This window comes from Neopsephotus bourkii, unplaced genomic scaffold (assembly GCF_033783945.1).
Source record: "Neopsephotus bourkii isolate Nb327-2 ecotype Australia unplaced genomic scaffold, CSIRO-AGI_Nbou_v1 NB_659, whole genome shotgun sequence".
Classification (NCBI taxonomy): Eukaryota; Metazoa; Chordata; class Aves; order Psittaciformes; family Psittacidae; genus Neopsephotus; species Neopsephotus bourkii.
Window position 1 is genome coordinate 9,687,971 of NW_026901158.1, and position 16,119 is coordinate 9,704,089.

Consider the following 16,119-nt stretch of genomic DNA (forward strand, 5'->3'; position numbering starts at 1 on the left):
CCCATTGCTCCTCTTTCCACACCTCCTGGAGAAATCCACTGAGCAACACCCCCGGTGAGCTGCAGAAGAGCCCTGAAGGTCAGGCACAGCTCACAGCATACAGAGCTGATGCACCAGGTCAGGGAGCTGCTGATGGTCAGTGAGGGGCTGGGCATCGCCAAGTGAAGGTCACAGCCTTCCCCCAGAGCAGAGCAGTAAACCAAGGACAGAGGTGCACCCAGCCCCAGGGATCTCCAGGGAAGCAGGAATACACGTGCTGAACAGGGCCAGGATGGCTAGGACCCCCAACAGCACAGGACAACCAGGGTGATGGTCACACCATACCCTGGTTTAACCTCCCACATGAAGGTGCACACTGAGAACTAGTACCTACCATGCAGTCTTGCACTTCTCCACAGCAGAAGGCCAGAAGACACATCTAACTGCTCCCACCACACACTGCCCCAGCAGCCAACCTTTGAAGTCATCTCAAGAACAATTTGGTGAGGCTCCAGGCATTCCAGCAGAAGGAGTAATTCTGTCCATCTGCACAGAACCATCTCTCCTCAGACAAGGCAGAGCTGCAGTGCAGGAGGAGCAGTGAGAGTCAGCACCAGTGCCTGGTTCATCCATCCCTGGAGAGCAGCTCCAGCCCAGACCTGAGCTGCTTCAGAGCCAGAGTACAGGGACCACGGGGTGAAGTTCAGACAACCCAAGCTTTGTGTTACCCCCACATAAAGACAGGTCAGACATGGAGATGTGCCTTCCCGAACCCAGCCACTTCAGTTCAGCATGGGAATCAAACTGACCTGGGCAGTACACATAAGAAACCTGGAGAGGGGCTTTGGCCAAGGGCCTGTAGGGACAGGCCAAGGGGAATGGCTTGAACCTGCCAGAGGGGAGACTGAGCTGAGCTCTTAGGCAGAAGCTCTTCCCTGTGAGGGTGCTGAGGCGCTGGCACAGGGTGCCCAGAGAAGCTGTGGCTGCCCCATCCCTGGCAGTGTTCAAGGCCAGGTTGGACACAGGGGCTTGGAGCAAGCTGCTGTAGTGGAAGGTGTCCCTGTCCATGGCAGGGGTTGGAGCTGGAGGAGCTTTAAGGACCCTGCCAGCCCAAAGTATTCTCTGATCCCACACATAGCTCTGGCTCCTGCTCTGTGGAGGTTCACACATCCCACAGGTGTGTGTGTGGTTTCTGACACTGGGATGAAACCATTGGCATCTCAAAGGATGGAAGCAAACCCTGATGCTCACTGCTAAAAGGATGTTTTCTGGAAAGTATCCCTTATGTTGCTCCCACTCTCAGCTGCCCACATTACCCCCCACCTCAGCCCAAGCAGCCACCAGCACAGGTAATGGGCAGTTTGTGCTCTGGGACTCCATTCCCTTATGGATTTGAACAACCTGGGAAAACCCCCAGCATGTATCTCTGTGTATAGGCTGAAGCACAAGAGCTCTTTCCACCAAGCAGTAAACCACACAGCCTGGATTAAAAGGAGTTCGTGCTGCAGGAGTGGTCAGCATGTGGGTAAGGGAAACCCTTAGTAACCAAGAGAACCCCGCCACAAACCTACAATACCCTTTGAGTCTGAGCAGAGCGTGGGGCCTGAGCAAGTTCACTGTGAAAGGTTTGCCAGCAGCGTGGGATGTTATTGTGTCAGTTACCATGACAGTTTCAATGGTTTAAAACAAAACTTTGCAAGAACAACATGATTGTTATACCCAGATCCTGCTTCCAACAAGTCTGATGCCTGCACTGCTGCGAGCTGCCAAAGGCAACACCGACCCCAGGCACAATTGGAGAGGAGATGCACAGAGGTGGACCAGAGGCACCAGTAGGAGCGTGCATCCACCTAACGCAGCTTCCCATTGCCACAAGATACAGACAGGTCCCTGCATGAAAAGAGAAATAAAGCCCCAAGGTGATGAAGAGAAGTCACACTCACTTTCCTCACGCAGCATCTGAGAGCTCAGAAGGAAGAAAACCACCCCAAGAGGGAGACAGCAGCTCTAGGGAAGGATGTCCATCTCTACTTCACCAGCACCTGGTTTTTGTTCTGGACTTCAGGAAATGAAGCCTAACAAGCAGGATTTGGCACTAGGAGTGCTCAAGTCCCAGGAAACAAGGAGTAATGAGGGGCAAAAGTCATACCCAGAAACATGATGGAGAAGGAAGTGACAGGGCATGGCCAGCACAGAGGAGAAATTACATGGGTTAACTATGCCTGACAAATCCAATAACCTGCTCTGAAGAGAGGCCTGGCTTGGTGCATGGGGCAGCACCATGTGTAGCTTACCTTGACTTTAAAGGGCTTTTGACACAGCTGTCTGAGGAATAAACACAGGCACATCACCTTGAGACAGTTCAGATGGCTGCATGGAACCAGGCAGGACACACTCAGAGGGCTGTGAGCTATAGCACGAAGCCCCATTGGCAGCCCACTACTCCCAGCATTCCTCAGGGGGCATCAAAGGGGCTAAAATCCTTCACTGCCTCTATTTAGAGCCTGAAGACAGAACACAGCCTCAGCAAAAGACACCAGGTTGCGGGCATGGCTGACACATGGGGCAGGGCTGTTCAAAGGGAGCCCCTTCCTCAACAGGCTGGACAAGTGACACAACAGAAACCTCATGAAACTCAAAGGTAAATACGAAGTCCTGCTCTTGAGCAACCCAAGGCTGGTCCTGCTAGGAGTCAGGACCACACATCCTCAGAGGTGCCTTCCTACCTGAATTACTCTGCCATTCAGATTATGCCATGCAGACAGCTTCCTGCTTACAGGGGACTGGCAAAGACACTCTCCAGGCACATGGTACCTGCTGAAATCAGTGTAAAGTGCACTGTAAACTAGCCCAACCCATTCTTCTCCCATGTCCATCTTCCTGCACACTCTACCTGGGGCTGTGGTAAAATCAGAACAGGAATTAACTGTAGCAGTACAGACAGCAACTCAAAAAACAGCCCTGAAGAACAGGCTATGTTTTCAGTGACAGAATTTTACCCCACCTACACTCAAACCCTTTTACCACTGGGGAATGTGCTAGTGTCTTGGTTTTCTCTTCCCCCAGTGGCTCCAGGACTTATTTCAAGCAACTCCTTTGGAGAAAAGGGGAGAGAATGATAGAGTTTCTGGCCTCCTTTGCAAGAGCCTAGCTGAGAAGATGGCTGTTGACTGCTGGTGGGCATCTCTGACTAATGCAGCATGTCCTACCACGCACCAGAGGAGCTAAAACCTCAAACAGGGAATGGTATCAGTGGTGCTTTTCTCCTCTGACATTTCTTTCTGTGAACATCTTATCCAAAGAGCCATAGCACAAACTAACAAACGAAGGCCAGAGGAGGCCATGGAGATGCTGTGAGGGCTGGAGCAGCTCTGCTCTGGAGCCAGGCTGAGAGAGCTGGGCTGGGGCAGCCTGGAGAAGGCTCCTGAAGGGGAGACCTTAGAGCAGCTCCAGTGCCTAAAGGGGCTGCAGGAAACCTGGAGAGGGGCTTGGGACAAGGGCCTGTAGGGACAGGCCAAGGGGAATGGCTTGAACCTGCCTGAGGGGAGACTGAGATGAGCTCTTAGGCAGAAGCTCTTCCCTGTGAGGGTGCTGAGGCGCTGGCACAGGGTGCCCAGAGAAGCTGTGGCTGCCCCATCCCTGGCAGTGCTCAAGGCCAGGTTGGACACAGGGGCTTGGAGCAAGCTGCTCCAGTGGAAGGGGTCCCTGCCCGTGGCAGGGTTGGAACCAGATGAGCTTTAAGGTCCCTTCCAACCCAACCCAGGCTGGGATTCTATGAAGAAAGCTATGGTTAGCCTGTGGGAGTTCACACTACCTGCTCAACTATAATGGAGCTAAACATTCATTGATCAGCTCTTAAAGGAGAGTTCAAAAATACAAGATGCCAAGCTTAAAAATATGCCTTTTTTTGGGAAATAATAAAAAACAAAACTAAACCCCAAAGTCAGATTTTAAAGTGAATCTAAAAGACGACACTCAACTACCTTTAAGAAAAGTAAACCTTTGCAATGCACTGCATACAGTTTTCTAACCAGCAAGAGCCAGTGGGGTGGTGTAAACTGCAGTGTTTCCTGAAAGAGCTTCAATGGCTTTTGGTTTGGTTTCCACCCTGTAGGCAGAGACACTTGAAAGGCAGCACAGTGCCTTCACGCTGCAGAGCACAAGGCTAGTTCCTCTCCTGTGTCACTCAGGCAGAGCTCAGCGTGAGGCTGGTGTGGGCACAGTGGGCAGGGGCAGCTCCATGGAGGGGGTCTCGGTCACTTCGGCTGGACTCGGCTTCCGAAGCTCCAGTTTTTCAGTGAGCTGGTTGTAAAGCTCCTTCACAGCTTCCCCACTCTGCAGAATGGAGGAACAAATAGTTATACTTCATTCTTCATCAGGAACTGTAGTGATGGGACAAGGGGTGATGGGTTCAAACTGAAACAGGGGAAGTCCAGGTTAGATCTAAGGCAGAAGCTCTTCCCTGTGAGGGTGCTGAGGCGCTTGGCACAGGGTGCCCAGAGAAGCTGTGGCTGCCCCATCCCTGGCAGTGCTCAAGGCCAGGCTGGACAGAGCCTTGGGTGACATCATCTAACGTGAGGCATCTATGCCCATGGCAGGGGGCTGGAACTTGATGATCTGAAGGCCCTTTCCAACCCAAACAATTCCATGATTCTAGTCACTATGAACTAGAACATTAAGCATGCAATTACCCTGTGTGTTTTAACACAAAGCAACAGAGAAAGAGGAAGTTCCAAGCTAATTAACAAACAACTTGGTACACTTGGAAAGCAGAGCACATGTTCCATTAAGCAATGTCTGGAAAGGCAGCTGCTTTCATTTGCTATTAATTTTCTCCTTCTCCTGCTTCCTTTCTTACCTGCTTGGTGGGTTCCAAAGCCTTCTGGAGAGACTCTAACTTGGCAGGTGCCACTTTGTGATGCAGATGAAGCAGCAGCCTTAGCACATGTCTGTGTACATTCTCCTTTCTGCAGAAAAAGCAATTTAAAGCAGAGGAGCTGATATCAACAAACACCATCCTCAGAACAACAAAGCTACAGCAACAGCACCAGAATAATTCACACCCCCACAGACTGCTGTCATTTTTCCAGACACCTGAGAATTGTAGCCTGTGTGCTACAAAGTACTAACCCTGCCTTAGACTTTCAAGGAATTCAGGTAATTCTTCAACAGGAGTGACCTGGAGCACCCATGAGGGAGCAGGGGGAGATATTAAGCACAGCACGTGGCAGCAGCTGGTCTCTGCTGGACAGGCCACATTGCACATGCAGGAGGGTGTTTGTGTCTCAGTGTGTGTGGAGGGGGTGGCAGCAGCATGTCCTGCTGTGCCTGAACAGCAGCCCTGGTCACTTTGGGAAAGCCTCCTGGGGGTTGGATCTGGGCTGCAGGTCTCCACCTGAACCACTGAATTACCAGATACAAACAGATTATCTGTATGCAAAGCTAACCTGGCTCTTCATCTTCAGAGCTACTGCGAAGCAGGATGGATACTGTCTTTTGCAACTGCAATTTAGGAATAATGAGTTACAGTTTAGGTAATAATTCATAATCTGAATTAATCTGTGGGGCATCCACAGCTTCTCAGGGCAACCTGTGCCACTTCCCAATTTTGCTGATAAAAACTTGGTCACAAAATATAAGAGTTCCTTAAAGATTCTGAACAGCATTAGGGTAACATTTCCACTGTATGTTAAGAGTTTGCTGAACCAGAACTATAGTTCAAAGCAGTACAACCTCTCTCAGGTATCCTGCAAACTCTTTTCCCTCACTTTCCCCTGAGGAGAATCCAACTTACTTTGAGCAGGCAGTGAGAAAGAAGTTGTCAAAGAGACTGGTGCAGAACTCCTCAAGTGCAAATTCCTCACCCAGCAGCGTGAGGTTTCCAGTAAGCAGATGCAGAAAGATATCACCGAAGGCCAAGTCACTGAATGTCTCAACTGTTTAACATGAAAAAGGAAACAGACTGAGACACAGGTGCCAAAACCTGGCTACAGAGCGGATGCTCCTGCTGAAAACTTTGCAGTGAGATTCCCTTTTCAAACATGTAGCCCAGGCAGGTGGCTCTGGCCCTTCAGACATAAAAGATTAGGAACAGAGAGGTGAGAATACACAGAAAGCCATGTCTTCACCAAGGCTGAAGTCTTGCTCCTGACAATACCACAAAGTCCCCTACTACTCTTCTCCAGCATCCTCTGCTCATGTCCACATTCATCTCCTACACTCCTCAGACCCCACAGAGAGCAGATGCAAACCACCCATGTAAAGGAGCTGACAGTGCAGCAAAGGGTTCAAAGGACACCAGAGGCATGGTGAGGGGTGGGAAATGAACCCCAGTGCCACTACTGGGAGCTGCAGTTGCTAAGATTGCCTCTGAGCTCTCATGCAACTCACCCCAGAGAAGTCAATGGAGGTAATTCCAGGAAAAAAAGGCTGTGTCCAGTCCAGTTTTGTGACAGGCTTTTTCACCATACAAAGCCAAGTCCCAGGATTCTGGCCACCTGGAATTACTAGGAGCACCAGCAGAATTAAGCCTCCTGCTCTTTTATAATTCCCATTTATTCCAGGCAGTTCTCAACTCATCTCATTGTTAACACAGCTTTTGATCTAAGGAACTACTGACCATCAGCCACTGCCCCTAAATTCTCAGATCAGCAGAGAAGTATCCTAATTGCAGATAAAAAAAGACCAACCACCTCTGCAGGGCCTTACAACTAAGTCACCAAAAGAGCCAAAGGCAGAACATCATGTCTTTAATGCTGAAATCACTTCCACTCCAGGTTTGCTTGCCTCCTGGGTGTCCAGGCAAACAGCTACAGAAAATGAGACAAAAAACCTTACCTAGTGCTGGCAGGAGCCTCAGGAAAGCATTCTTGTTCCTCTGTTTAGTGATGTGAAGGACGTAATACAGCCCAATCTCACAAGCTATTCTGTTCTCCTGCAAGAATCTGTCATGGCAGAAGGAAAGTCTCTCAATGAATAAAGCTAAAATAAATTATATATTAAGAGGGTTTAAAATACCACAGCAAGCAGTTACAGCAGTGGCCAACCTCAGACCCACTGAAGAGCAGCTATTCAGTGACTGAGCAGATGATGATCACTGTGTTCACTACCATGGTCCAGAAAAATCTACCATTCAACAAACACAGCACAGTCTTGCAATCAAACAGTTGGATTTGATTGCCAGCATTTAGAATTTTATGATCAAAGTGCTCTTCAAAATGGGTTTCAGAAGAAGCCCAAATGGTGAAAAAATGATATAAAGCCCAATATTGTTTTGTTATAACAAAATCAGGTCAAATATCAGCACTGTCATAGTGGAGAATACAACCCTGAGGATACAACTCCAGATTCTGGCATGCTGATAAGAGCAGTGCTGGAAATTAGTGCAAGATCTGAATACCAGAGAGCACACAAAGGTTTTCTTTATCTTTCTGAGGCCCCTGGAGTGACAGACTATCAACAGAGAATAAGTGTGTGACAAAAATGCCAACTTCAGAATTTACAACAGCCCTCTTCAGAACAAGCACAGGCACTCATCCAGCTGCACCCAAGTATCACCCACTCCTTGTTCTCTGCTTGGGAAGCTACACAAGCAGTGTATTTGGAAGCAGTAACACCAAATATTTCCATATTCAACCTGCCAAAAGAATGGTTATTACGAGAAATATTACTTCATGTAGATTTTACTTGAGGAATCATAATGGAAACCTGTTCTGCTAAAGGAGAAGTTCAGGTTTGATTAACTGGCATTAAATCTTACCCCAAGGAAATCTTCACTTTACCACAAAGAGTATCTTCCCCTGTCTGTTGGGTGGCTCCTTGCTGCTTTGCTTTGGTAACAACACTCTATGTAACAACACAAAGTCAGTAAGGCAGGTTACATACTTGGTGAAAGCTTCAGGGATGGTGCTGGGGTAGGGGGTTGGTCCCTTCTCCTCTGAGGGCAGTTTCTGATCTACGTTGAACATCTGATCATCCACCACAAAGGACATCAGCATAGGCAAAAACCTGGTGATCAACTCAACTTCCTTGGAGGGATGGAAGAAGAAAGGGAAAAGAACAATGCTTTCATCAGTCACCTCATGCCACCTAATGGTCCCAGAGTGCTGTAACAGACAGTGAGGCACTGCATGAGCCCCATCCTACACTTGGGAAAACAAGCTTCCATTTTCCAGTTCTAGTCAAAATTCTTAAGCAATTCATTCCCACATGTTCCAGTGGTAATCTGGAAAACTACTTCACCTCATCTGTAGAAACACTCCTGCTCAAATCCTTTCTCTTGACAATTACTTAGCATTTCTTCTGTGAGACCTTTCCCAATGCTGCTGCAAGCACTGCGTGTTAAGGATGATACCAACTGCTTTTATCAACAATAACAAATCATTTTGTCCATTCCCTAAGCTGACAGGGATCAGCTAGAAGAGCAACAATAAAGGGCAGCTCCTCACACAAGGTGGATCAGCCTCTGTTGTATGATATTCACAGAATGGGAAGTTACAGCTTGTGACAATTAACAGATAAAACAGATTTTAAATACAGATTTAGATTCCCTTCAGGAAAAGCTTCACAGTTCCTTTCGAAGAGATTCATGAGAGCCCCTCTGCAAGTCAAATCAGTCACACTCAGTGTTACAACCTCAGTAAGAATGCACACCCTGTGGTAAATTTAAACATGCAGTCAACCTGTAATATATATTTTGGAGCCTTCAAATGCCCCCCCTAGGTAGATATTTGCTGCTTTATAGTACAGAACAGAAACAGCAAGTTTCTCTTGAGAAACAGCCCTGCTGTGCAGCTTCCTGTCACCAGCTGAACATACCAGCTCCCAAACTACACCAGAGCTGCCCTTTGGAAAAGTATTTCCAAAGCAGGAAAGACTGTAGCTAAATGTGGCACGACACAACACTGCTGTAAGATAGCCGGAAGGGAACAACTTCTTCACCTCAATGAAAGGCTGTTACACTGTTTCCAGTTTCAGAGCAGCCTCTGAAATCCCTCTTTCCTTATCCAAGATGTGTTTTACAAATGCATCAGTTGTGTAGTGATATATCCAGGAATAATGTTCTGTACCCAGTTGTGTTGCCAGGATCAATAAGCACCCAATGCAGAACCTAACATAGGTACAGTCTGATTTAAAACAGCAGGGCCAGCCATTTATGTAAAGAAAAAAGCAGGTAAATTAAGCTAAATTAAGCAGGTAAGTAAGCTTAGTGTGCCTGCTTAGGCTGCTGCTGGGACCACTTACATGCTTTGTCTAATGAAGCTGTGATGAGAGGTATGTTAAATCAGGGATGCAACAAAATAATGATCAAGTCTAAATTTGTTTCATTAAATGTGTTATTCTACACATCAAAATGACTCACCATTTTTGGTTCCTTGAAGACTTGACTGTCAATCATGTCCCAGGCCCCCTGGCCCAAAGAGAGCATCCTGAGGAGCAGCAGCATATCTGGGCTTTCCTTGGATTTTTAAGGGGAACACAAAAACAGCTGTTTTGATCTTCCACAAGTTGCACATACATATATTGATTTGGAAGTGGTGCTTTACATTCAGAGCTCTCCAAGACTGCTAAGGGCATTCAGTTCTCCCATTTGTTGAGAACTGATTCCTCAAATGGGACTCAAATAGCAGACACACCTGATGGTTTGTGGGTTTTAGTAACATTCGAGAATGCACCAAGAAGTACGCAGCCAATTTGACCTGATTTTTAAAGGCGTAAAGCCAGATCAGTACACTTAAATATAAAGTGTGACAGGACAAATCAAGTCATCTCAGCAGAAGTAAGGAGGAGAAAGTGTAAGGAGGACAATGGGGCTTTGGTCATATTGTGCCCTGAAACCGAGACAGTTTTCAATCTTACACTGGAAGTTATTCAATCCAGCAATCAAATTTAACTCAGGGATAAACCCAGCAAATGCTTTACACGGTTCAGACTGTAAGTAAGTGTAACCTGTAAGGTTACACTCCTTTCACCATTAGCTTAATTTAAGCACCTCCTGCAGCGACTGCTTGCAGGAAGTGTATTATACCACAGCCAACAGACCAGAACAGTGTAAACTAATCCTCTGTATTTACCATGGTGGGGACAAAAGGCTGCTGCTATTAGGCAAACTGATGGAAGGACAAAGCAGCAAGGCACCTATTCTACGTGTGCTTAGCTGTTACGATAGAATGAGCTCTGCAAAGAATTCATAGTAATTTCAGAAGCTCCAAAATGCCTGTCTCCAAACAGCGCTCCTGCAGAGCTCTGCAATACATGCTGCAGATGGAGAGGGAGCATCTTGTTTCCCTTATCTCAGTTTACACATGCATTTGAGAACTTAAATGTACTTTTACAGCACCAGTCCTGTGTTTATGGATGCTATTCAGTTAAAACTACAGTTCAGATTAGGTACACAAGCTGCAACACTCACCCTGGGTAAGGTGTCCTGCCCAACCAGGTCTTGCACGTGCCTTATGGTACTCAAGGCTAAGGTGTTAACGGCAAAGGGATCACACAGGATCATTGATAAGTCCCTGAGAAGAAGTAAAAATCAAATATGAGTCATACAAAACAAAGAACCCAACCATACCATTCCATACCTAGCTGTGGATACCAGCCTCCTGAGCATGTGTTTCACTTATTAAGATATTTGAGCCCACTTTTTGTTGCCATCCTGTCAACTATCAGATGTTACATCAAAGTAGTGTGTGTATGTGTGTGTGTGTGTGTGTGCATGTAGGTAGACAAAGGGCGAGTACTGTAACAATACCCTTACTATGATAACATAAAACCTAAGTTTCTCTCTTTTGTTACCTACAGGTGTCCACTTGATGAACCTTCTCCTGCCTTGTAAAAACACCATTAATGTTATTTCTTCAACTTGAATGTTATCTGAAAACAATTACTACAAGTCTTCTGCACTGAAATCACACAGATCTCCCACAGTCAGCTACCACAGGCCACAGGGGAGACTCAAGAGTGGTAACTTAATACAGTCTCTGTTGCCAGAATGTGCTTGGCTGTGCCCTAATACATTAATACTTGTGGATATACTGGATGTGACTGCACAGAAGAGCAATCGGCTGTCAGTGAGGTCTGGGAAGAATTACCAACTGCAACACCTGCCAGATGCTGTGACTGACAGGCTACTTATTGTTTCTCAATAAACAGCCCATGCACCTTACCCCAACACTTGTTCTTGTCCTTTCTTCACCCCATCCAGAAACCCCTGCAATTCCCGAGCTCTCTTGTTGTCTACAAACTTCTCCCGAATGCAAGCATCAAGGCACCAGGTGAACTGTTAGAGAAACAGAGAAAGCTTTTTGAAGCACAGCCTCTCATGAAACCAGCAATAAGATACACCATGTCAGACAAATCTGCCTCAGAATGACTGGGGCCACCAACACAGGAGGGACATGGAGCTGTTGAAGTAAGTCCAGAGGAGGCCATGGAGATGCTGTGAGGGCTGGAGCAGCTCTGCTCTGGAGCCAGGCTGAGAGAGCTGGGCTGGGGCAGCCTGGAAGTGAAGGCTCCTTAAGGGGAGACCTTAGAGCAGCTCCAGTGCCTAAACAGGCTGCAGGAAACCTGGAGAGGGGCTTTGGACAAGGGCCTTTAGGGACAGACCAAGGGGAATGGCTTGAACCTGCCAGAGGGGAGACTGAGCTGAGCTCTTAGGCAGAAGCTCTTCCCTGTGAGGGTGCTGAGGCGCTGGCACAGGATGCCCAGAGAAGCTGTGGCTGCCCCATCCCTGGCAGTGTTCAAGGCCAGGTTGGACACAGGGGCTTGGAGCAAGCTGCTCTAGTGGAAGGTGTCCCTGCCTGTGGCAGGGGTTGGAGCTGGAGGAGCTTTAGGGTGCCTTCCAACACAAACCAGGCTGGGATTCTATGACCTCCAAATATGTGGCATTAATACACTTTAATAATACACTTAGGTATGGTACCAATCTGGTCACAAATACTGGAGGTCAGAAATACAAACCCCCAAAAGAGGACAAAGCAATGTCAAGAAAGACATTCCCTGGCAATCAAGGAGCAGGCACGTATAAAATATACCATTGCTCAGGCCACGGGGTCAGTGTGGATTTACACAAGCAGGAGACCAAGAAAGAAGCAGCAGCACTTAGCAAAAACAGCAGGGATATCTTAGCTACTGCAATACCACTCCCACCTTCTAAGTAGGGGATACTAACAGTGGAGGTGCTTCTGATTTAGAGATTACTATCAAAATGGAAAAAGACAGTCAAATTTGCTATTTGACTAAAAATCAAGGGCTTTTTCCCCCCTTTCAGAAAACAATACGTATTTTAGAGTAAAACAGAAAACAATATATATATACATTATAGTATTTTCCCACAACAATTCAGCAAGAACAACTTGTTGAATTTGCTGCAATGCTTTCAGCAGGCTCCCTGCCCTTGCAGCAGTCACTGCATGTTGCAGTGGCAAAATGAGGTTGATAAAAATGATCTGTAGCTTGAATAAGAACTTTCCTTTTCTATCCAATCACTGCCTGCATACTGCTTTTGGGAGTCTTGATCAGAGGACACTAAAAAGCATGCAGTAACATTTATCATCACTCTAGGACATAATCTCTATAAGCAAAATACACATAAAACAGCAATTTTACTCAAGAGAAAAGGCCTTGTTCTAGATCAGAGTGATGGAAACTATAGACAAAGACTGCAACAAGATCCTGGTGTGACATTAACACAGCTGTACCTCCTAACACTTTAGTATTTTCTTATCATTCAAGATCCAAAGTATTTAATGTTACACACAAGTTTACCAACAGATGGAGTGTATCACACCCAGCACAGCAGGGAAGGAAGCAAGATCTGATTAAGAACCTGGGTCTGGCTAATGTTTTTGATCACTTTTTGCAGCATCTCCATAGGTCAGATTAGGCTTTGTTCTTACCACTGCACAAGTACCATAAACTTGAATGATCTATGGGTTATGAAATGAAAGAAAGCTGCTGGTTAACCAAGATGAGATTTTCACCTGAGTTCCAAGGAATATAAGATTACTTTTGCATTCAAGGTCTGAGCTCTCTTCACAGAGAGGAGTCACCTTCTCTGGGCTGAAGTCCTGCAGGGCAGCAGGTATGGGTGAAACAAAATTCTCCATCAATGCTCTCATGTGTCCCACATGGTTAATACCTTATGACAGGGGTCAACAGTGCAGATTTCACTGATTTCCAGGTCGTGCAGCGACATGAGGAGCTCTGCCCGTAGTGTGCAGTAATGAATATTCCTTGTGCGGAGGAACAGGGTTCTCAGAAACTGCAACACCATGTCATAGAGCTTCACGTTCTTCCCAATCATCTGGGTCAGCTTCTGAACCACCTAAACAAAGCAGAAAAAACGTGCACTCAGTACCAAGAGATGCTGTTATTTCACACACACATGATGTGAATTCCTTCTTTTATCTGATTTATTGAGATTGAACCACCTGCACTGAGAGGAGTTCCTGAAAGGAACTATTTATACCAAGATTTCCAAGAGCATTTGTTCAAGAGATGTTCACTAAGTCTTTCATAGCCGTAATGAAATAGAGAATGCCCAGAAAAGGTTCTCTTGCCAAAGGAAATAGAAGCATTTGTAGAATAAGGTGCTCAGCTATGTGAAAGAAGCAGCACCTGTTATTGATGAATCACAGAAACAGCTGATCGCTTCTTTGAGCAGATCCAACTCACTCTTGGAAAACTACTCACTGGTTTTATTTGCTAGAGTTACCATAGCAATTATTGAGCTGAATCAGGGTGACAATCACCAGAGCTACAGGTACACAGTAGCAGCCCCTGCCCTTCCTGTGGCTGAGTGTTGGATCAGCTCAGGCACCTCCTGCAATCCCATTCAAACAGCAACCTCTCTGAATGCCAGCTTAGCTACAACTTGCTGCGTCCCTTTCCAATTGTGCAAAACAAATTAATAACTACAGTTTTTGTAAGCCTATGTCCTCAAGAAAAGCAATTTAACATACTCAAACTGATTTGATAGAGATCATCAGCCTTTGAAACAGCTGAGATGTATTAAAGCCACACTAAGCAACAAAGGAAATTTGGCCTTGCCTTTTTTTTAAAGCACATAAACAGCTCAGAACATTAATGAGTTATTGCTCAGCACTGAGTAACTATTAAAGTAATTCCTGCTCCTTTCATCAAGAGATGTAGGAAGAATCAGCCTGGTATTTCTGGCAAATACTTTTTCTAGTTAAACAGCTTCAGTAGCAAAGTTGGGTGGGTGAAATGGACACCGTTATTTGCTGAGGTGGAGTGAAAGCTGATGAATTCCACTCACAAGCCTGTTGACAGAGGTTTCCTTGTCCTTACCTCTCCTTGACGCCTCGTTTTGGGAGATGGACTGAAGAAATTGTGCAAGACAGAAATGTCACTGCTGAAGAGAACATTCTCCTTCTCCAGGATGTATTGCTTCAGCAGTGGAGAAACCTCATCACCAAACAGAGCCTGGTTGTCCTGCCAAATCTGGCGCTTCACCTCCACTGCACAGGCTTTATACAAGTCCTTATCAGCCATTACCAACTTCAGCTTCTTTTCAGGGACCTGCAATCAACAAAGCAGTTACCAAGTGCAGAGCAGCTCACCTGCCTGACTGTGCAGGGAGTAAGAACTGACTGCAGAAGACATCTAAATCATAATCTGGTAATGTGCACAAGAATGCAATTTCACACCAGGCAGTATGAGACTCACCTTTTGCCTCACCTACCCCTGTAAAAGCCAGTCCTCAGACAACTTCTTCAACAACAAAGTGACACCCCAACCTTTTCTTTACTTCTTTCAAAGAGAATAAAAGACTTCCTTTAAATCTCTGATGCTGAGATCTGGGACAATGTTTCAATAACTTACAAAAGTTCTAGTAGCAGTTTTGAAGCCATTACCTTAAGTACAATATGACACTCTTAATAAGGCTACTCTGAGATTTCATTCACAGATCTGAATGTCACTCCTTCTACCTCTAACTGTGGTCTTCAAATCTCATTTTCCAGTTGTCATTACATCAGCTGTGGAAAACTTCACCTATCAGTAAACTTGACAATGTTTAGGAAGCTGCCTATATTGAATAAAGCAGGGAAATAGCCTCATCTAACTATGAAAATGTAAAATGCTTTTTGAATTACTCTAAGTTATTACCAGATAAGGTAGTAAATCTTCAGTCAGCTCCTAACACTGAATGACAAACTTGCATTTGTCTGCAGATGGAGCACGCAGCCCATCCAACGGCACAGCTAAGAGAAGCTGCACAACAGAGATGCTTTTACCTTGGGCAAGTGCTTCATGACACACATGACCACAGGCTGAATGGAAGGCATCTTGACCAGGGAAAAGCTCTTCTCTAGGAGATCTTCCAGCTTTTTGTATCTGAAAACATAAGCACAAGAGACTAAGTACCACATAACAGTTAAGCATCAAAGTGGCTCATCCCAAAGCCACCAGAACTCGATCCCCGAGGAACCCAGCCCTTGCAGAAGTCACTCATCCACTGTAACTCGTGTTCACACAGACCTCCCAGCTCACTCGGACCAACCAGCAAGCCTTAACAAACCTCTCCTCGACCTTCCCTTCCAAGGCGATGGCAGAGACCCTCTCCAGCAGCTTCTCCCTCAGCTCATCGAAAACCGACTGGTGGAACTCCAGCCGGGGGGTGCCGTGCAGGTCCAGGAAGGGCAGCGCCGACTGCAGCGAGGGCAGCAGCACCCCATTCTCTGTCTGCCAACACAAACACCATGCGAAAGGACAAACCCCGCAGAGCAGAGCCCTCCTCGGGCCCTCCCGCTCCCCACCACCCCGCAGCGCCGGCCCCGCCGCTCGGACACCTTGTCCCACCGCACCTGGAACTGCTCGATGGCCTTCAGCGGCTCCGTGCAGTTGGTGAGCGTCTCCTTCAGGTCCTCGCCGTTGGCCACCCCCAGCTCCTGCAGCCCCGCGTACATGGCGGCTGCCGGCCCCCCCGGGCCCGCTCCCACAGCGCCGCGGTCCGACCCACCGCGGGTCCCCCGGCGGAGCGCGGTCCGGCGCTGCGCCCCGCCCCGCGGAACCCGCTCCCGCACACAAAGGTTCCGCCACACAAAGGCTCCTCCGCGGGATACCCGGGCTGCCCGCACCCCCGCCGGCACTGGGGAGCCCCAGGGCACGCTGCTGCGG

The 16,119-nt window shown here is 47.1% G+C and overlaps 1 protein-coding gene across 1 annotated transcript; it reads right to left on the bottom strand.

Annotated features, from left to right (window-relative positions):
• Window positions 1-3,868: 3,868 nt before the first annotated feature.
• On the bottom strand, window positions 3,869-15,968 carry NELFB (negative elongation factor complex member B). The gene is made up of 13 exons (XM_061352996.1): window positions 15,807-15,968; window positions 15,521-15,684; window positions 15,237-15,336; window positions 14,290-14,520; window positions 13,118-13,303; window positions 11,145-11,257; window positions 10,391-10,493; window positions 9,341-9,436; window positions 7,864-8,006; window positions 6,817-6,923; window positions 5,774-5,915; window positions 4,838-4,946; window positions 3,869-4,314 (listed from the first exon to the last, which is right to left on the bottom strand). Exons 1-13 carry the CDS (start codon window positions 15,906-15,908, stop codon window positions 4,177-4,179), a joined length of 1,734 nt encoding a protein of 577 aa, XP_061208980.1. The 5' UTR covers window positions 15,909-15,968; the 3' UTR covers window positions 3,869-4,176.
• Window positions 15,969-16,119: the final 151 nt, after the last annotated feature.

Bases quoted from the DNA above. Each gene is read 5' to 3' on its own strand.
- NELFB (XM_061352996.1), bottom strand. From the start codon at position 15,908: ATGTACGCGGGGCTGCAGGAGCTGGGGGTGGCCAACGGCGAGGACCTG. The intron at 10,494-11,144 runs GTAAGGTGCATG...ACTTCTTCTCAG, and splicing joins GGACAAGAACAAGTGTTGGG to GGACTTATCAATGATCCTGT. The intron at 4,315-4,837 runs GTAAGAAAGGAA...TCCATTCTGCAG, and splicing joins CTTTGGAACCCACCAAGCAG to AGTGGGGAAGCTGTGAAGGA.